This window comes from Schistocerca nitens, chromosome 1 (genome assembly GCF_023898315.1).
Source record: "Schistocerca nitens isolate TAMUIC-IGC-003100 chromosome 1, iqSchNite1.1, whole genome shotgun sequence".
NCBI lineage: Eukaryota > Metazoa > Arthropoda > Insecta > Orthoptera > Acrididae > Schistocerca > Schistocerca nitens.
The window spans coordinates 200,958,412-200,975,820 of record NC_064614.1 but is presented as its reverse complement, the minus strand read 5'-3'; the positions used below and the strand labels follow the sequence as shown (position 1 = coordinate 200,975,820).

The following is a 17,409-nucleotide window of genomic DNA, read 5'->3' as shown; positions in this document are numbered from 1 at the left end:
GAGGGGGCGAACGGGGGCAGAGGGGGCGAACGGGGGCAGAGGGGGCGAACGGGGGCAGAGGGGGCGAACGGGGGCAGAGGGGGCGAATGGGGGCAGAGGGGGCGAATGTGTGGAGTGGGGAGAGGGTGGAGTGTGGGAGAGGGGAATCGGGAGTGGGTGGGGTGGTGGGGGCAGTGATGGGGGAAGGGGCAGGGGTGGGGGAGGGAGAGGTGGAGTGGGAGGTGGAGTGGGAGGTGGAGGGGGAAGTGGAGTGGGAGGTGGAGGAGGAGGTGGAGTGGGAGGTGGAGTGGGAGGGGGAGGTGGAGTGGGAGGGGGAGTGGGTGGGGGAGGTGGAGGGGGAGGTGGAGGGGGATGTGTCAAACCAATTGTGGGTGGTTGAATGGTCTGTATAAGAAACACACAGTAATGCAAGGTAGGTCACAACTGTGGGACCTAGCTTAGAATTAAGAAACACACGTTTGTCTGCTACGTAAAGTTCAAAACCTGGTATATATGTACACATTAACATAGCAGTTTTAGGTGGCAGGTGTTCTGAACTGTGGTTGTGCCGAAGACTGGTAGAGGATAGGCCTGAAGACACTCATTTACAGCACTGCCAACACGGCAAGCAACTTCACCATAGCTTTTAGCGAATGGTTTGTGTTGTATGTTGTTCATGGTCGTCCTTTCTTAGTTAGAAATGAGTATTACTGAGTTCCATTACGATCACCAAAACACCAGAAGGGAACGGTGATCCCTACGAGTGTGTGTCAAGTTTTGCTTTTGCAAAAACATAGAATACAAGTGCAGGTTGACAGTCCTGCAAGAGGGCTTGTTTCCCAGCACTGCTCCTCTCCACTCCACTCCACTCTGGCAGTCAATGTTCTAGTTTGTTTATGCTGCTGCCTACTTTATAATATCTGTACTATAATGTGACTGGAAAACAAGACCTGTTAATGTATTCTGAGTACACTGAAAGTCTTCCCCTAATGTGTGAATAAAGTTGTTTTCAGTTATATTTCAATTTCAAAGCACTAAGTCTTTGCTTTCAGGCAAACAGAATTATAATTTTTTTAAATTTTTATGCCTAATCGTATAAAAAAATATGTGAATTTTGTCAAATATAGATCTTATATTTCAGCTCCCTAGGTGTTACAATATATATTTTATCAGATAAGGAATTATACTCATATCTTACCTTGACGTGAATGTGCTTGTGCAGCATGTCGTAAACTATCTACACTTGGAGGCTGGGGGGGAAATGCAGAGCTTGCTGGATTAATTTCTTCTAAATCAACCACCGGTGGAGGTGCTGGGATGACTTCAGGTACTGTTGTTTGTATCTGTGCATACGTGTCACTCCCACTAGTGTATTCCATTCCAGGATCTTCAATTGCAGCATACATTTCATCTGTATAACAACAGGAATATGTCACATTCATTCTAAAAAAAATTAGTGTTATATTTGATGCAAATGGAGTAGATTTACAACATTTCTTTAACAGCATTGAAAATATGTAGAAATCTCATCATACGCATAATGCACAACTATTTTTAGAGAAAGCTGCAATAATCATACTTCATAGCAATGAGAATTCTGTGAATAGAATCCAATGTCTCTTTAATATGGACTACGAAATTCCAATTCTAAGAATGCAAAACTGCAGGCTTCAAGCTGAAAAGCAAGAGTAATGGTGGGTATGAAAAGCATATTTTCTTCAAGCCACGTTTTTCTAATGTCAGTAAAAAGTGAACTATTTGAGTAATAATGCTCCTTTGCCTTATTTTAAGCTTTGAACTACAGAATTAGAAATTCACATTTTTTTTGTACTATACTAAGCAACTCAATAACTGGGCAACTGATATTTCTTTTCCCTTTTAAACAGGAGGGAGAGAGGGAAGAAGAGAATAAGGGCAATAACAATAAGAAAAAAGGAATGAATAGTTACAATGGCACTGAATAACATCTGAGAAAAGAAATTTATTTTATGTGTAACCAAACAAATATGTTGTTGTTGTTGTTTTTGTTGTCTTCAGTCCTGAGACTGGTTTGATGCAGCTCTCCATGCTACTCTATCCTGTGCAAGCTTCCTCATCTCCCAGTACCTACTGCAACCTAAATCCTTCTGAATATGCTTAGTGTGTTCATCTCTTCGTCTCCCTCTACGATTTTTACCCTCCACGCTGCCCTCCAATGCTAAATTTGTGATCCCTTGGTGCCTCAGAACATGTCCTACCAACCGGTCCCTTCTTCTCGTCAAGTTGTGCCACAAATACCTCTTCTCCCCAATTCTATTCAATACTTCCTCATTAGTTATGTGATCTACCCATCTAATCTTCAGCATTCTTCTGTAGCACCACATTTCAAAAGCTTCTATTCTCTTCTTGTCCAAACTATTTATCGTCCATGTTTCACTTCCATACATGGCTACACTCCATACAAATACTTTCAGAAACGAGTTCCTGACACTTAAATCTATACTCGATGTTAACAAATTTCTCTTCTTCAGAAACGCTTTCCTTGCCATTGCCAGTCTACATTTTATATCTTCTCTACTTCGACCATCATCAGTTATTTTGCTCCCCAAATAGCAAAACTCCTTTACTACTTTAAGTGTCTCATTTCCTAATCTAATTCCCTCAGCATCACCCGATTTAATTCGCCTACATTCCATTATCCTCGTTTTGCTTTTGTTGATGTTCATCTTATATCCTCCTTTCAAGACACTGTCCATTCCATTCAACTGCCCTTCCAAGTCCTTTGCTGTCTCTGACAGAATTACAATGTCATCGGCGAACCCCAAAGTTTTTATTTCTTCTCCATGGATTTGAATACCTACTCCGAATTTTTCTTTTGTTTCCCTTACTGCTTGCTCAGTATACAGATTGAATAACATTGGGGATAGGCTACAACCCTGTCTCACTCCCTTTCCAACCACTGCTTCCCTTTCATGTCCCTCGACTCTTATAACCGCCATCTGGTTTCTGTACAAATTGTAAATAGCCTTTCGCTCCCTGCATTTTACCCCCGCCACCTTTAGAATTTGGAAGAGAGTATTCCAGTCAACATTGTCAAAAGCTTTCTCTAAGTCTACAAATGCTAGAAACGTAGGTTTGCCTTTCCTTAATCTTTCTTCTAAGATAAGTCGCAAGGTCAGTATTCCCTCACATGATCCAATATTTCTACAGAATCCAAACTGATCTTCCCCGATGTCGGCTTCTACCAGTTTTTCCATTCGTCTGTAAAGAATTTGTGTTAGTATTTTGCAGCTGTGACTTATTAAACTGATAGTTCAGTAATTTTCACATCTGTCAACACCTGCTTTCTTTGGGATTGGAATTATTATATTCTTCTTGAAGTCTGAGGGTACTTCGCCTGTCTCATACATCTTCCTCACCAGATGGTAGAGTTTTGTCAGGACTGGCTCTCCCAAGGCCGTCAGTAGTTCTAATGGAATGTTGTCTACTCCCGGGGCCTTGTTTCGGCTCAGGTCTTTCAGTGCTCTGTCCAACTCTTCACGCAGTATCGTATCTCCCATTTCATCTTCATCTACATTCTATTCAATTTCTATAATATTGTCCTTGTATAGACCCTCCATATACTCCTTCCACCTTCCTGCTTTCCCTTCTTTGCTTAGAACTGGGTTTCCATCTGAGCTATTGATATTCATACAAGTGGTTCTCTTTTCTCCAAAGGTCTCTCTAATTTTCCTGTAGGCAGTATCTATCTTACCCCTAGTGAGATAAGCCTCTACTTCCTTACATTTGTCCTCTATCCATCCCTGCTTAGCCATTTTGCACTTCCTGTCGATCTCATTTTTGAGACGTTTGTATTTTCTCCTTTCATCAATTAAATTCAATGTATCTTCTGTTACCCAAGGATTTCTACTAGCCCTCATCTTTTTACCTACTTGATCCTCTGCTGCCTTCACTACTTCATCCCTCAGAGCTACCCATTCTTCTTCTACTGTACTTCTTTCCCTCACTGCTGTCAATTATTCCGTTACGCTCTCCCTGAAACACTGTACAACCTCTGATTTAGTCAGTTTATCCAGGTCCCATCTCCTTAAATTCCCACCTCTTTGCAGTTTCTTCAATTTTAATCTGCAGTTCATAACCAATAGATTGTGGTCAGAGTCCACATCTGCCCCTGGAAATGTCTTACAATTTAAAACCTGGTTGCTAAATCTCTGTCTTACCATTATATAATCTATCTGATACCTTTTAGTAGCTCCGGGATTTTTCCATGTATACAACCTTCTATTATGATTCTTGAACCAAGTGTTACCAAGTGTTAGCTATGATTAACTTATGCTCTGTGCAAAATTCTACCAGACGGCTTCCTCTTTCATTTCTTCCCCCCAATCCATATTCACCTACTATGTTTCCTTCTCTCCCTTTTCCTACACTCGAATTCCAGTCACCCATGACTATTAAATTTTCGTCTTCCTTCACTATCTGAATAATTTCTTTTATCTCATCATACATTTCATCAATTTCTTCGTCATCTGCAGAGCTAGTTGGCATATAAACTTGTACTAGTGTAGTAGGCGTGGGCTTCGTGTCTATCTTGGCTACAATAATGCGTTCACTATGCTGTTTGTAGTAGCTTACCCGCACGCCTATTTTTTTATTCATTATTAAATCTACTCCTGCATTACCTCTATTTGATTTTGTATTCATAACCCTGTATTCACCTGACCAAAAGTCTTGTTCCTCCTGCCACCGAACTTCACTAATTCCCACTATATCTAACTTTAACCTATCCATTTCCCTTTTTAAATTTTCTAACCTACCTGCTCGATTAAGGGATCTGACATTCCACGCACCGATCCGTAGAACGCCAGTTTTCTTTCTCCTGATAATGACATCCTCTTGAGTAGTCCCCGCCCGGAGATCCGAATGGGGGACTATTTTACCTCTGCAATGTTTTACCCAAGAGGACGCCATCATCATTTAACCATACAGTAAAGCTGCATGCCCTCGGGAAAAATTACGGCTATAGTTTCCCCTTGCTTTCAGCCGTTCGCAGTACCAGCACAGCAAGGCTGTTTTGGTTATTGTTACAAGGCCAGATCAGTCAATCATCCAGACTGTTGCCCCTGCAACTACTGAAAAGGCTGCTGCCCCTCTTCAGGAACCACACGTTTGTCTGGCCTCTCAACAGATACCCCTCCGTTGTGGTTGTACCTACGGTATGGCCATCTGTATCTCAGCATGTAAATGATGTATTAAAAATGACAATGAGTGGGAAAGGCACATGTATTACAAATTACTTGAACAGCAAGTAAAAATTAAAATTTTAAATATTTTTGATATTTTACTGGTAAAATAACAAAAGCAAGTGGACAGACAAGAGCTAGTCGGTGGCAGTGAGTCATAGACATCTCACAGCACTTTTTATATTTGTTCAATTTCTTATCTATTAAGCCCATTTTTTATTCTGTTACTTCTTTATTGCCATTTTAATTTCACCTATATCATTTCTTTAGGTCAACTAACTGCATGAAGGAAACTACAATTTAGCATTGTATCAAACTGCAAATTAAATTGAGAAAAATAATACAGAATGGCTAGCTAGAAGTTAGCTTAAGGAACCTAAATTCCAAGTACTGTCAATAGAACCACTTGAAAATGAAAAATACTATTCACACTTTTAGAAAATTTATGTACCTTCCTCAAGGATGAGAGAGATTGGTTGGCACCTGTTCAACTGGAGGGCTCTTCTCAACCTGAGATATGAGTGATCTGTCCTGCACTTCCAACCTGAATCCTTCTTTCCTCCCTGAGGAAGGGAGATACAAATTGTGAGAACTTTTAAGAGTTTCTGTTGAGAGTTCTTGGAATTTCATCTTATCTCATGGAAGAAAATGCTTGTCATCACTATACAAAAGGAAAGTAGAGCCTACACTGGTCTTATTTATATGTAATTCTCTGGCATGACCTAAATGTATTGTCAAGTGCAGTCTGTGGAGTTTCAGATGAGATGTAGGACAGCAAATCTAAATAATTCAGTTCGAGCAAATATTGGTGTTACAATAAAAAGAAAATCTGCAAGGATGAATGCAGACATGTCACAGCTTTCATTTCAGATTCTTAGAGCAAAATCTTAAAATACATTGTGCTGTAAAGAAAAATGTGACAAAAAGCAGTGCAAAAGAGATTTGTAACATGTATAACCCAAGGAACACAATGATGATTTCATTCTGCGAGCAGTTGTCTTAGTACTATTTTTACAACCTCTAGCACAACAAATTTAAGACTCCAAAAAGCTTGCAGAAATCCCCTATAGGGAGACAGTATCAGAAGAACACAGCAGTGTGTGTGTGTGTGTGTGTGTGTGTGTGTGTGTGTGTGTGTTTGTTATTTATTGGAAGGGCGAGGGAGCACGCATACACATGCATGCTATGCTCTGAAGAAGAACGTAAGTTCAAATATACTGAACTATAATGTTCAACTTCTTGCTTTGCGCTTACCTACTACTCAATGCTGCTTCTCCCATCAGTTCAAGCAAACAACAACTTCTAAAAGAAGGAAAACACTATTCTGGGTGACCATTTGTTACAATGCAACTGTAGCTCTGTGTAATATAATAATTATTATAAGTGTTTATAACACAAAAGCTTTCATCTTGACAACAATTTATTCATATATCATGCCATGCAGAGAAGTAAGTCTTTTGAAGTATCAAACTGTTGGTAACGATTTGTTACAAACAAACTTAAACACTAGTGTTAATACATGAATGAAATCCTACAGTGGATATTAAAAATAAGCCACAAGTTGCAACAGACAGCTTAAACGAAGAGCTCAGATGCTCATGCATTAGTCAGTATCATTATACAAGGTGTGATTGGAAAGTTTTAAGAATGGATTCACTATTGCTTACTGGTTTGGCGGGCAGTTACACGGAGGGTGGGGAGTGAGTCATTGACTTGTACTTGAACACCCTCTGAGAGGAAACTGTGTTTCCTTTATTCAGTTCATTGTGGCAGCTGGTTGAGTGTGGGTCTGTTAGGGCTTGTTGCCAGATTCTGTCTACGTGAAAATGAATTTAAAAATTGAGCAACGAGTTTGTGTGAAATTTTGTTTTAAAACGGGAAATCAGATTCTGAGACTTACGAACTATTAAAAACAGCTTTTGAAGATAACTGTATGAGCCAGTCAAATGTTTTTTTTTTCTGGTTCAACAGATTTAAAAATGGCCGCGTTTCTTTTGAAGATGAATCATGGTCCGGCCGTCCTTCCACCTCAAAAACGAATAAAGTTCATAACTTAGTGCACTCTGATTGTAGACTTACAATAAGGGAGATGGCTGATGAACTTAATTCAAGTTTCCATGCAGTTCAGTCAATTTTAACTGAAGATCTGAACATGCATCAAGTGTCCGCAAAATTCATTCCATAAGTTTTGTCAAGTGACAAGAGACAACACGGACTTGAAGTGTGCCCTGAACTCATTAATCGGACCAAAAATGACCCAGATTTGTTAAACAGGGTACTTACAGGTGACGAATCATGAGTATATGGATATGATCCTGAAGTGCAGTCTTCACAGTGGAAGACTCCAGGTTCACCATGACCGAAAAATCACAGCAAAGTCGGTCAAAGGTGAAGACAATGTTGGTGATTTTTTTCGATCCTACCGGTATTGTGCATCATGAATTTACTCCTGAAAGACAGAAATTTAACCAGGAATACTACAAATGTGTCCTTGAGTGTCTGCACGAAAAGGTGCAGAAGAAAAGGCCTGCATTGTGGAAAGACAGGAGATGGGTGCTACACCATGACAATGCTCCGGCTCATCGTGCCTTCTCCATCGTTGAATTTTTGACCAAATTCAAAATTCCTGTGTTTCCACAATCATCATATTCCCGATTTGGCCCCTGCGGACTTCTACCTGTTTCCTAAACTGAAATTTTCACTGAAAGGGAAGCGATTTGATTCAATTGAAGACATCCAGGCGAATATGGAAGGTGTCCTTAACACACTTCAGGAAAAAAATTTCCAGGAATGTTTCCACAAGTGGAAACACCGTTAGAGTCTTTGTGTTCAGTCAGAGGGGGACTATTTTGAAGGAGATGAATCACAGTAGCATGTAAGTACCACCATTGTAAAATTACAAGCCCATTCTTAAAACTTTCCAATCACACTTCGTATTATACTACTCAGAGGATTTAGGCATTTGATATGTCAATAGCTATCACTCCTCTGGATACTTTTCCAATTTTGCTCCCTCTGCACCACTTCTAACCCATTTTCTTCCCATCTTTCTTTCATCAGTTACTAAGAATCATCTCTGTTTCTAAGAGATTGGAAATCTTTTGTCAATTTCTGCATGTACCTGTTGATCAAACCATAAAGATTTAAACTTACATAAAATGTAAGTAATGGATTTGTAAAGAGGCTACATTCAGCTGTAATGATGAACCACTAATAATGATAATAATGATAATAATAATAATAATAAATTCTGAAGTAAAGCATCCAATGTTTTCTATCAAAAATATTATGAAAATCATAGATTGCTACTCACTATAAATACGACACACTGAGTTGCAGACAGGCACAACGAAGAGACTGTTACATAGGCCTAACTCTGTATTGCTGCTTTCATTCAGCTTGAGAGATGCTGTCTGGCTGCAGCTGTCAGACATAGTGGTCAAGCATGTGTGAGGTGTGCCTGCTTGTGTCGATGTTTTCTTTTCTGAGGAAGACTTTGGCCGAAAGCTCAAGGTGTAACAGTCTTTTCATTGTGTCTATCTGCAACTCAATGTGTCATTAACAGTGAACAGCAATCAATCCTTTTCATAATATTGTAGACATTCAACCTGAGCTTTCAGTTGTTTAAGTTTAGAAACTATCAGTCAAGCAGTGCTTCCTACTCAGTCAATATAAAACTGGGCACCTTTTCATAAGACACATTTTCAGTTCAGGAAGATAATGTATCTAGTTCTCTTCAAGTAATGAATACACATCTTATGAGCATTATTTATCACACAATGAGATCCATTATGCCCTTTATTTACTTCCTAAAGCAACTTGAACAGACTACCAACTTCTGCAGTTTTACATCTTGTATGCAAATTTATAGTCTGTCCTTTCAAAATATCATTTTCTTCCTCACTAATATTTGTACCCATCTTCTATTTCTTCCACAATCTACACACTACTGCTAATTTGAGATTCTAAACTATTCATCCAAAACCTATTTTCCTTTCAGCCATATTCTCACTGCTTTAGTTATGGCAATTGGTTAAGTATCCACTCATATATTCTACACTCCTGGAAATGGAAAAAAGAACACAATGACACCGGTGTGTCAGACCCACCATACTTGCTCCGGACACTGCGAGAGGGCTGTACAAGCAATGATCACACGCACGGCACAGCGGACACACCAGGAACCGCGGTGTTGGCCGTCGAATGGCGCTAGCTGCACGGCATTTGTGCACCGCCACCGTCAGTGTCAGCCAGTTTGCCGTGGCATACGGAGCTCCATCGCAATCTTTAACACTGGTAGCATGCCGCGACAGCGTGGACGTGAACCGTATGTGCAGTTGACGGACTTTGAGCGAGGGCGTATAGTGGGCATGCGGGAGGCCGGGTGGACGCACCGCCGAATTGCTCAACACGTGGGGCGTGAGGTCTCCACAGTACATCGATGTTGTCGCCAGTGGTCGGCGGAAGGTGCACGTGCCCGTCGACCTGGGACCAGACCGCAGCGACGCACGGATGCACGCCAAGACCGTAGGATCCTACGCAGTGCCGTAGGGGACCGCACCGCCACTTCCCAGCAAATTAGGGACACTGTTGCTCCTGGGGTATCGGCGAGGACCATTCGCAACCGTCTCCATGAAGCTGGGCTACGGTCCCGCACACCGTTAGGCCGTCTTCCGCTCACGCCCCAACATCGTGCAGCCCGCCTCCAGTGGTGTCGCGACAGGCGTGAATGGAGGGACGAATGGAGACGTGTCGTCTTCAGCGATGAGAGTCGCTTCTGCCTTGGTGCCAATGATGGTCGTATGCGTGTTTGGCGCCGTGCAGGTGAGCGCCACAATCAGGACTGCATACGACCGAGGCACACAGGGCCAACACCCGGCATCATGGTGTGGGGAGCGATCTCCTACACTGGCCGTACACCACTGGTGATCGTCGAGGGGACACTGAATAGTGCACGGTACATCCAAACCGTCATCGAACCCATCGTTCTACCATTCCTAGACCGGCAAGGGAACTTGCTGTTCCAACAGGACAATGCACGTCCGCATGTATCCCGTGCCACCCAACGTGCTCTAGAAGGTGTAAGTCAACTACCCTGGCCAGCAAGATCTCCGGATCTGTCCCCCATTGAGCATGTTTGGGACTGGATGAAGCGTCGTCTCACGCGGTCTGCACGTCCAGCACGAACGCTGGTCCAACTGAGGCGCCAGGTGGAAATGGCACGGCAAGCCGTTCCACAGGACTACATCCAGCATCTCTACGATCGTCTCCATGGGAGAATAGCAGCCTGCATTGCTGCGAAAGGTGGATATACACTGTACTAGTGCCGACATTGTGCATGCTCTGTTGCCTGTGTCTATGTGCCTGTGGTTCTGTCAGTGTGATCATGTGATGTATCTGACCCCAGGAATGTGTCAATAAAGTTTCCCCTTCCTGGGACAATGAATTCACGGTGTTCTTATTTCAATTTCCAGGAGTGTATGATCCTTACTTTTCATTTTTGTGTTTTGAAGTAGCAGAAAAGTTGTTGAATAATACTGACAATGTGAGAAATACATTGTGTTGTGACTGATATACAGACGCTCTACATAATTTAGCTATCAGGTAGGCTTCTACATTGTTTCTGCCAGATAAATGTATTATACTTTCACCAACACAGAGCAATATTCAAAAGTTAGTGTGTGTTTAAGACTTTTGATTTCTAATTAAACCAAAATGATACATACTCCACTTTTAGATAATAAAAGGGAATAGCTACATAATTACTGCAGTTTCGAAAAGACACTGATTAACAAATTTTACGAAGAGGCAGCTTGCAATACATAGTTATCTCTCTGCTGCAAGCAGAGCTGACAAGTGAATGTTTTTATACAATGACAAAGTGCTAAGAAAGGAGTATTCAAACAGGTAGGTGCAGAGATAATATCATCACAGAAGTTTATAACAATATTGATTCAACACTAAAAGAAGGCAGTGGAAATTCTGATAATTAGTATTCAACGTGTTCCTGAGTGTCAGTCATAATCCAACAGCCCTGCACTATAAAGACACATTTCCCTATTCTACTTTTGGACATATTTAGATTTTATTTGCAAATGTAATCAAATATCATTAGATCTGAAAGTTAACAAGAATAAAAAGGCTTGGGTATTTCTACAATAAACATATGTAAATGGCATAGGCAATGCAAAATTAATATTCTGCATAATATCATGTAGGAATAGGTTCTAACTCAGACACCACTACCTGAAAATTTCAAAAAGAAATAAGCAAGGAAAATAATTAGTAATTAACATCAACAGGTAACATTGGCAGGATTTTGAGAACAAGGAATTCTGTAATTAAACATTCCAAGTAAGTGTGCATTTTATTACTTATCCACTGATAGGTATTCTACTCCATGGATTATTAAATGCCGCTGCTCAAGCAAAATTTTAATATCTGCTCAGACTGTTTAAATTTTGTAGCAATTGCAAATGGTATTATCAAGAATGCATGCACTTTAATTTATTTAAACTGCAACTTACACGAATAATAATCGTTTAACATGAAAAGCTGAGTACCATAGAAAGTGATCTTCTTATGAGCTACTTCTAGTTGTTTGGCTGCCAAAAAATAGAAACGAAATTTTAACTGTTTTATATTACACGACAACAATTAATAACATAAATGTAGCCACCGGTGACAAAAGACAAAAAAAGTACATCTAAATTTAATGAAAATTTGTTGGCAACCCACACACCAAGTAGAGAAAGTAACAAGTTTGTGAACACACAACGCGGTATTACACACTTAAAATAAAATTGCTTGCCCATTTAGTACCTTTATCATAAAAATGCTGTTTTAAGCTAAGTGCACTTAGAATAGACATATAGAGCCACCTTTATGTGATTGGAACAAATTAAGGACATACATATGTATTCATGTGACATATTTTGAAAGTACCAATTGGAAAATCCGAAGGGTAGTAATATTTGTAGTAACTGCTTATGGAAAAACTTTTGGCAGTACTTCATATGCAAACTACATGTCACACAGGACATAATATCATGAAGATAATCTGTGACAGAAAAGTCCATGCTTAAATCAGAAACCTGTAAACAACAAGATTTGTGTATAGCAGATGATAATTTGCAACAGAGTGAAGATCATTTTTTTTGTTCACGCTCTTCTATAATGAAGGTTGTTGCCTCAATTCACATAATGTTGATCTGCACACTTGGAATCACTATTTGCAAGGTGACACATTCTAGTTACAGACTGCCTCTTCAAGAATTAACTAACTAAAGTTTTGAGGTGCCTTTATAAGTGAAAATAAATTAGTGACTTACATGTGCAACTAGTGATTTTTATGTTGTTGTTGTTGTTGTTGTTGCCGTCTTCAGTCCACAGACTTGTTTGAAGCAGCTCTCCGTGCTACTCTATACTGTGCAAGCTGCTTCATCTCCCAGTACCTACTGCAACCTACATCCTTCTGTATCTGTTTAGTGCATTCATCTCTTGGTCTCCCTCTATGATTTTTACCCTCCACGCTGCCCTCCAATACCAAATTGGTGATCCCTTGATGCCTCAGAATATGTCCTACCAACCGATCCCTTCTTCCAGTCAAGTTGTGCCACAACTTTCTCTTCTCCCCACTCTATTCAATACCTCCTCATTAGTTATGTGAGCTACCCATCTAAACTTCAGCATTCTTCTGTAGCACTACATTTCGAAAGCTTCTATTCTCTTCTTGTCTAAACTATTTATCGTCTGCATTTCACTTCCATACATGGCTACACTCTATATAAATACTTTCACAAACGACTTCCTGACACTTAAAATCTATACTCGATGTTAACAAATTTCTCTTCTTCAGAAACACTTTCCTTGGCATTGCCAGTCTACATTTTATATCCTCCCTACTTCGACCATCATCAGTTACTTTGCTCCCCAAACTGCAAAACTCATTTACTACTTTAAGCGTCTCATTTCCTAACCTAATTCCCTCAGCATAACCCGATTTAATTCAACTACATTGCAATATCCTCATTTTGCTTTTGTTGATGTTCATCTTATATCCTCCTTTCAAGACACTGTCCATTACATTCAGCTGCTTTTCCAAGTCCTTTGCTATCTCTGACAGAATTACAATGTCATCTGCAAACCTCAAAGTTTTTATTTCTTCTCCATGGATTTTAATTCCTACTCTGAATATTTCTTTTGTTTTCCTTACTGCTTGCTCAATATACAGATTGAATAACATCGGGGATAGGCAACAACACTGTCTCACTCCCTTACAAACCACCGATTCCCTTTTGTGCCCCTCGACTCTTGTAACTGCCATCTGGTTTCTGTACAAATTGTAAATAGCCTTTCGCTCCTGTATTTTACCCCTGCCACCTTCAGAATTTGAAAGATAGTATTCCAGTCAACATTGTCAAAAGACTTTCTCTAAGTCTACAAATGCTAGAAATGTAGCTTTGTCTTTCCTTAATATATTTTCTAAGATAAGTCGTAGGGTCAATATTGACTCACGTGTTCCAATATTTTTACAGAATCCAGACTGATGTTTCTGGAGGTCGGCTTCTACCAGTCTTTCCATTCGTCTGTAAAGAATGTGTGTTAGTGGCGTATTAAAATGATATTTCGTTAATTTTCACCTCTGTCAACACCTACTTTCTTTGGGATTGGAATTATTATATTCTTCTTGAAGTCTGAGGGTATTTCACCTGTCTCATACATCTTGCTCACCACATGGTAGAGTTTTGTCAGGGCTGGCTATCCCAAGGCTATCAGTAGTTCTAATGGAATGTTGTCTACTCCCGGGGCCTTGTTTCGACTCAGGTCTTTCTGTGCTCTGTCAAACTCTTCATGCAGTATATCATCTCCCATTTCATCTTCATCTACATCCTCTTCCATTTCCATAATATTGTCCTCGAGAAAGTCATCCTTGTATAGACCCTCTATATACTCCTTCCACCTTTCTGCTTTCCATTCTTTGCTTAGAACTGGGTTTCCATCTGAGCTCTTGATATTCATACAAGTGGTTCACTTTTCTCCAAAGGTCTCTCTAATTTTCCTGTAGGCAGTATCTATCTCACCCCTAGTGATATACGCCTCAATCCTTACATTTTTCTTCTAGCCATCCCTGCTTTGCCATTTTGCACTTCCTGTCGATCTCATTTTTGAGACGTTTGTATTCCTTTTCGCCTGCTTCATTTACTGCATTTTTGTATTTTCTTCTTTCATCAATTAAATTCAATATCTCTTCTGTTACCCAAGGATTACTATTAGCCATCGTTTTTTTACCTACTTGATCATCTGCTGCCTTCACTATTTCATCCCTCAAAAGCTACCCATTTGTCTTCTACTGTATTTTTTTCCCCTATTCCTGTCAATTGTTACTATATGCTCTCCCTGAAACTCTGGTTTAGTCAGTTTATCCAGGTCCCATCTCCTTAAATTCCCACCTTTTTGCAGTTTCTCCAGTTTTAATCTACAGTTCATAACCAATAGACTGTGGTCAGAGTCCACATCTGCCCCTGGAAATGTCTTACAATTTAAAACCTGGTTGCTAAATCTCTGTCTTACAATTATATAATCTATCTGAAACGTTTTATCGTCTCCAGCCTTCTTCCACGTATTTAACTTTCTTTCATGATTCTTGAACCAAGTGTTGGCTTTGACTATGTGCAAAATTCTACCAGCCGACTTCCTCTTTCATTCCTTGCTTCCAGTCCATAGTCACCTATGTTTCCTTCTCTACCTTTTCCTACTGTCGAATTCCAGTCACCCATGACTATTAAATTTTCGTCTCCCTTCACTATCTGAATGATTTCTTTTATCTCATAATACATTTCATCAATCTCTTCGTCATCTCCAGAGCTAGTTGGCATATAAACTTGTACTACTGTGGTAGGCATGGGCTTCGTATCTATCTTGGCCACAATAATGCGTTCACTATGCTGTTTGTAGTAGCTTACCTGACTTCCTATTTTTTTATTCATTATTAAACCTACTCCTGCATTACCCCTATCTGATTTTGTATTTATAACCCTGTATTCACCTGACCAAAAGTCTTGTTCTTCCTGCCACCAAACGTCACTAATTCCCACTATATCTAACTTTAACCTATCCATTTCCCTTTTTAAATTTTCTAACCTACCTGCCCGATTAAGGGATCTGACATTCCACTCTGTGACCCGTAGAACGCCAGTTTTCTTTCTCCTGATAACAACGTCCTCCTGAGTAGTCCCCGCTCGGAGATCCAAATGGTGAACATTTTACCTCCGGGATATTTTATCCAAGAGGATGCTATCATCATTTAACCACACAGTAAAGCTGCATGCCCTTGGGAAAAGTTACAACTGTAGTTTCCCCTTGTTTTCAGCTGTTCGCAATACCAGCACAGCAAGGCCGTTTTGGTTAGTGTTACAAGGCCATATCAGTCAATCATCCACACTGTTGCCCCTGCAGCTTCTGAAAAGGCTGCTGCCCCTCTTCAGGAACCACACGTTTGTCTGGCCTCTTTCATATAATAGTCAAATTTTGCTGTGTCATCAATGCATACAGTCATTAAAGGAGAGTAAGTAATAGTACTGCTTAATGTCCCATTGACAGGACAACAATTTATAATTTAATGAAAATTAGTTGGCAACCCACACACCGAATAGAAAAAGTGACAAGTTTGTGAACACTCAACATGGTACTATACACCTAAAAATAAAATTGTTTGCCCATTTAGCACCTGTATCATAAAAATACTGTTTTAAGCTGAGTGGCCATCTTATTAGCCTGGAACTGCCTTTCTGGATCCCAGTATCTCTATTTCCAGCACAACTCTGGAACAACTAGAGGAAGTGATCTATCTAGGAAGTATATTATCAACTGACTGTTTGTCGGAAAAGGACATGGAGAACAAGATGCATGTCACACATGTTGCTTTTGGACGTCTCCTAAGTTAGGTCTTCCTGAATAAAGAGCTGACACTATGTACCAAACTGATGATGAATCTAGCAGTTGTTGTTTTTACCCAGCTCTATGGTTGCTAAACCTGGATACTATATCTCAGTGATCTTAAGAAGCCATAAGGCTTTAACCAATAGACTCTTAGATGCATTATGAACATCAAATGGGATGACTTTTATAGCGATATGTTTACGTAATGTGTATACGTAATCATACAGTTATAAATGTCCCCGTTTGTAGTTGCTAATTATAACAATATGTTTACTTTTGTGCTGTAACATATAGCTATAATCAGCGGTGGAAATATATTGCGAATGCCGACCGTGTGCGGCTGTTTCTTGTTGGATCGTCTGATCAGTCGGAAGTTGCATTGCAGAGGAGAGTAAATGCCTATTCAAAATATAATTATTTTTGGATAGCTCAACATGAATTTCCTAAGGGACCGTAGTTTATCATGCATTTACCAGTAGAATATGGCACGGAGAAAATATTTCGCCGCATGAAACTTCCATCCGATCTCGACGAAATAATTCGTGACTGTGAACTCTCTATTTGGCAGAAACATAAAGAAAATTAAATAACTTTGTGAAGGAGTGAGACATAGATTCTATATTAAATAAATAGTCCATACACCAGTTCCATTTAACTCTGAATTTATGGTAATTAATAGATGAACTTACACTGCAATGAAGAATTTAACATGGATGCCGTTTTGACTGGCACTTCTCTTCTCGTAATGAAAATAATTCCTTTGACGTTTTCACATACATGTCGCATAATAAATCTACTGCTATGCAGTATTGCACTTTCAGTATTGCACTTTTACTTTACACTAAAATAATATTATTTTTAACGATAATAATAGGGTGGCAAGACATGCACGTCCGACACAAGTTACAAGAGACAAGAAAAAAAAATGAGTAACTGTTCATTGAGAATATCTCGTACATAAAAAAAAAAAAAAAAAAAAGTGTAAAAGTGTTCTTCTTCTGTCCATTTTTCGCGCCGCGGTTTTCAAAGTCAATAACTCACTGCATCTCTGACGGCGCTTCGACAATAAACAAGTTACGTCACAGGTCGTTCACCTTTTACATTCTCGCAACATTATTTGCTAACTGTAGCTGTTGCCGAGCGACTGCTCGATTAGTGAATGATTTAAAATGATAAGGCAATCACATAATGTTACACTTTGTATCAAACACTATGGTTCTTGAGAAGGCAAAGATGTATAGAAAAGAAGCCATTGTTATTGGTCATC

General features: G+C 39.9%; 1 protein-coding gene across 4 annotated transcripts in view; it reads right to left on the bottom strand.

Annotated features, from left to right (window-relative positions):
* The window catches only part of LOC126245665 (uncharacterized), a 102,406-nt gene that overhangs the window by 16,074 nt on the left and 68,923 nt on the right, over positions 1-17,409 (bottom strand). For 3 of the 4 annotated variants that reach the window (XM_049948335.1, XM_049948337.1, XM_049948334.1), the window contains 2 exons: positions 11,729-11,806; positions 1,178-1,390 (listed from right to left, as the gene is read on the bottom strand). In XM_049948335.1, coding sequence (XP_049804292.1) covers positions 1,178-1,390; positions 11,729-11,806 — 291 coding nt within the window. The remainder of the gene's footprint in view (positions 1-1,177; positions 1,391-11,728; positions 11,807-17,409) is intronic. The other variant, XM_049948336.1, reaches the window with a different exon arrangement.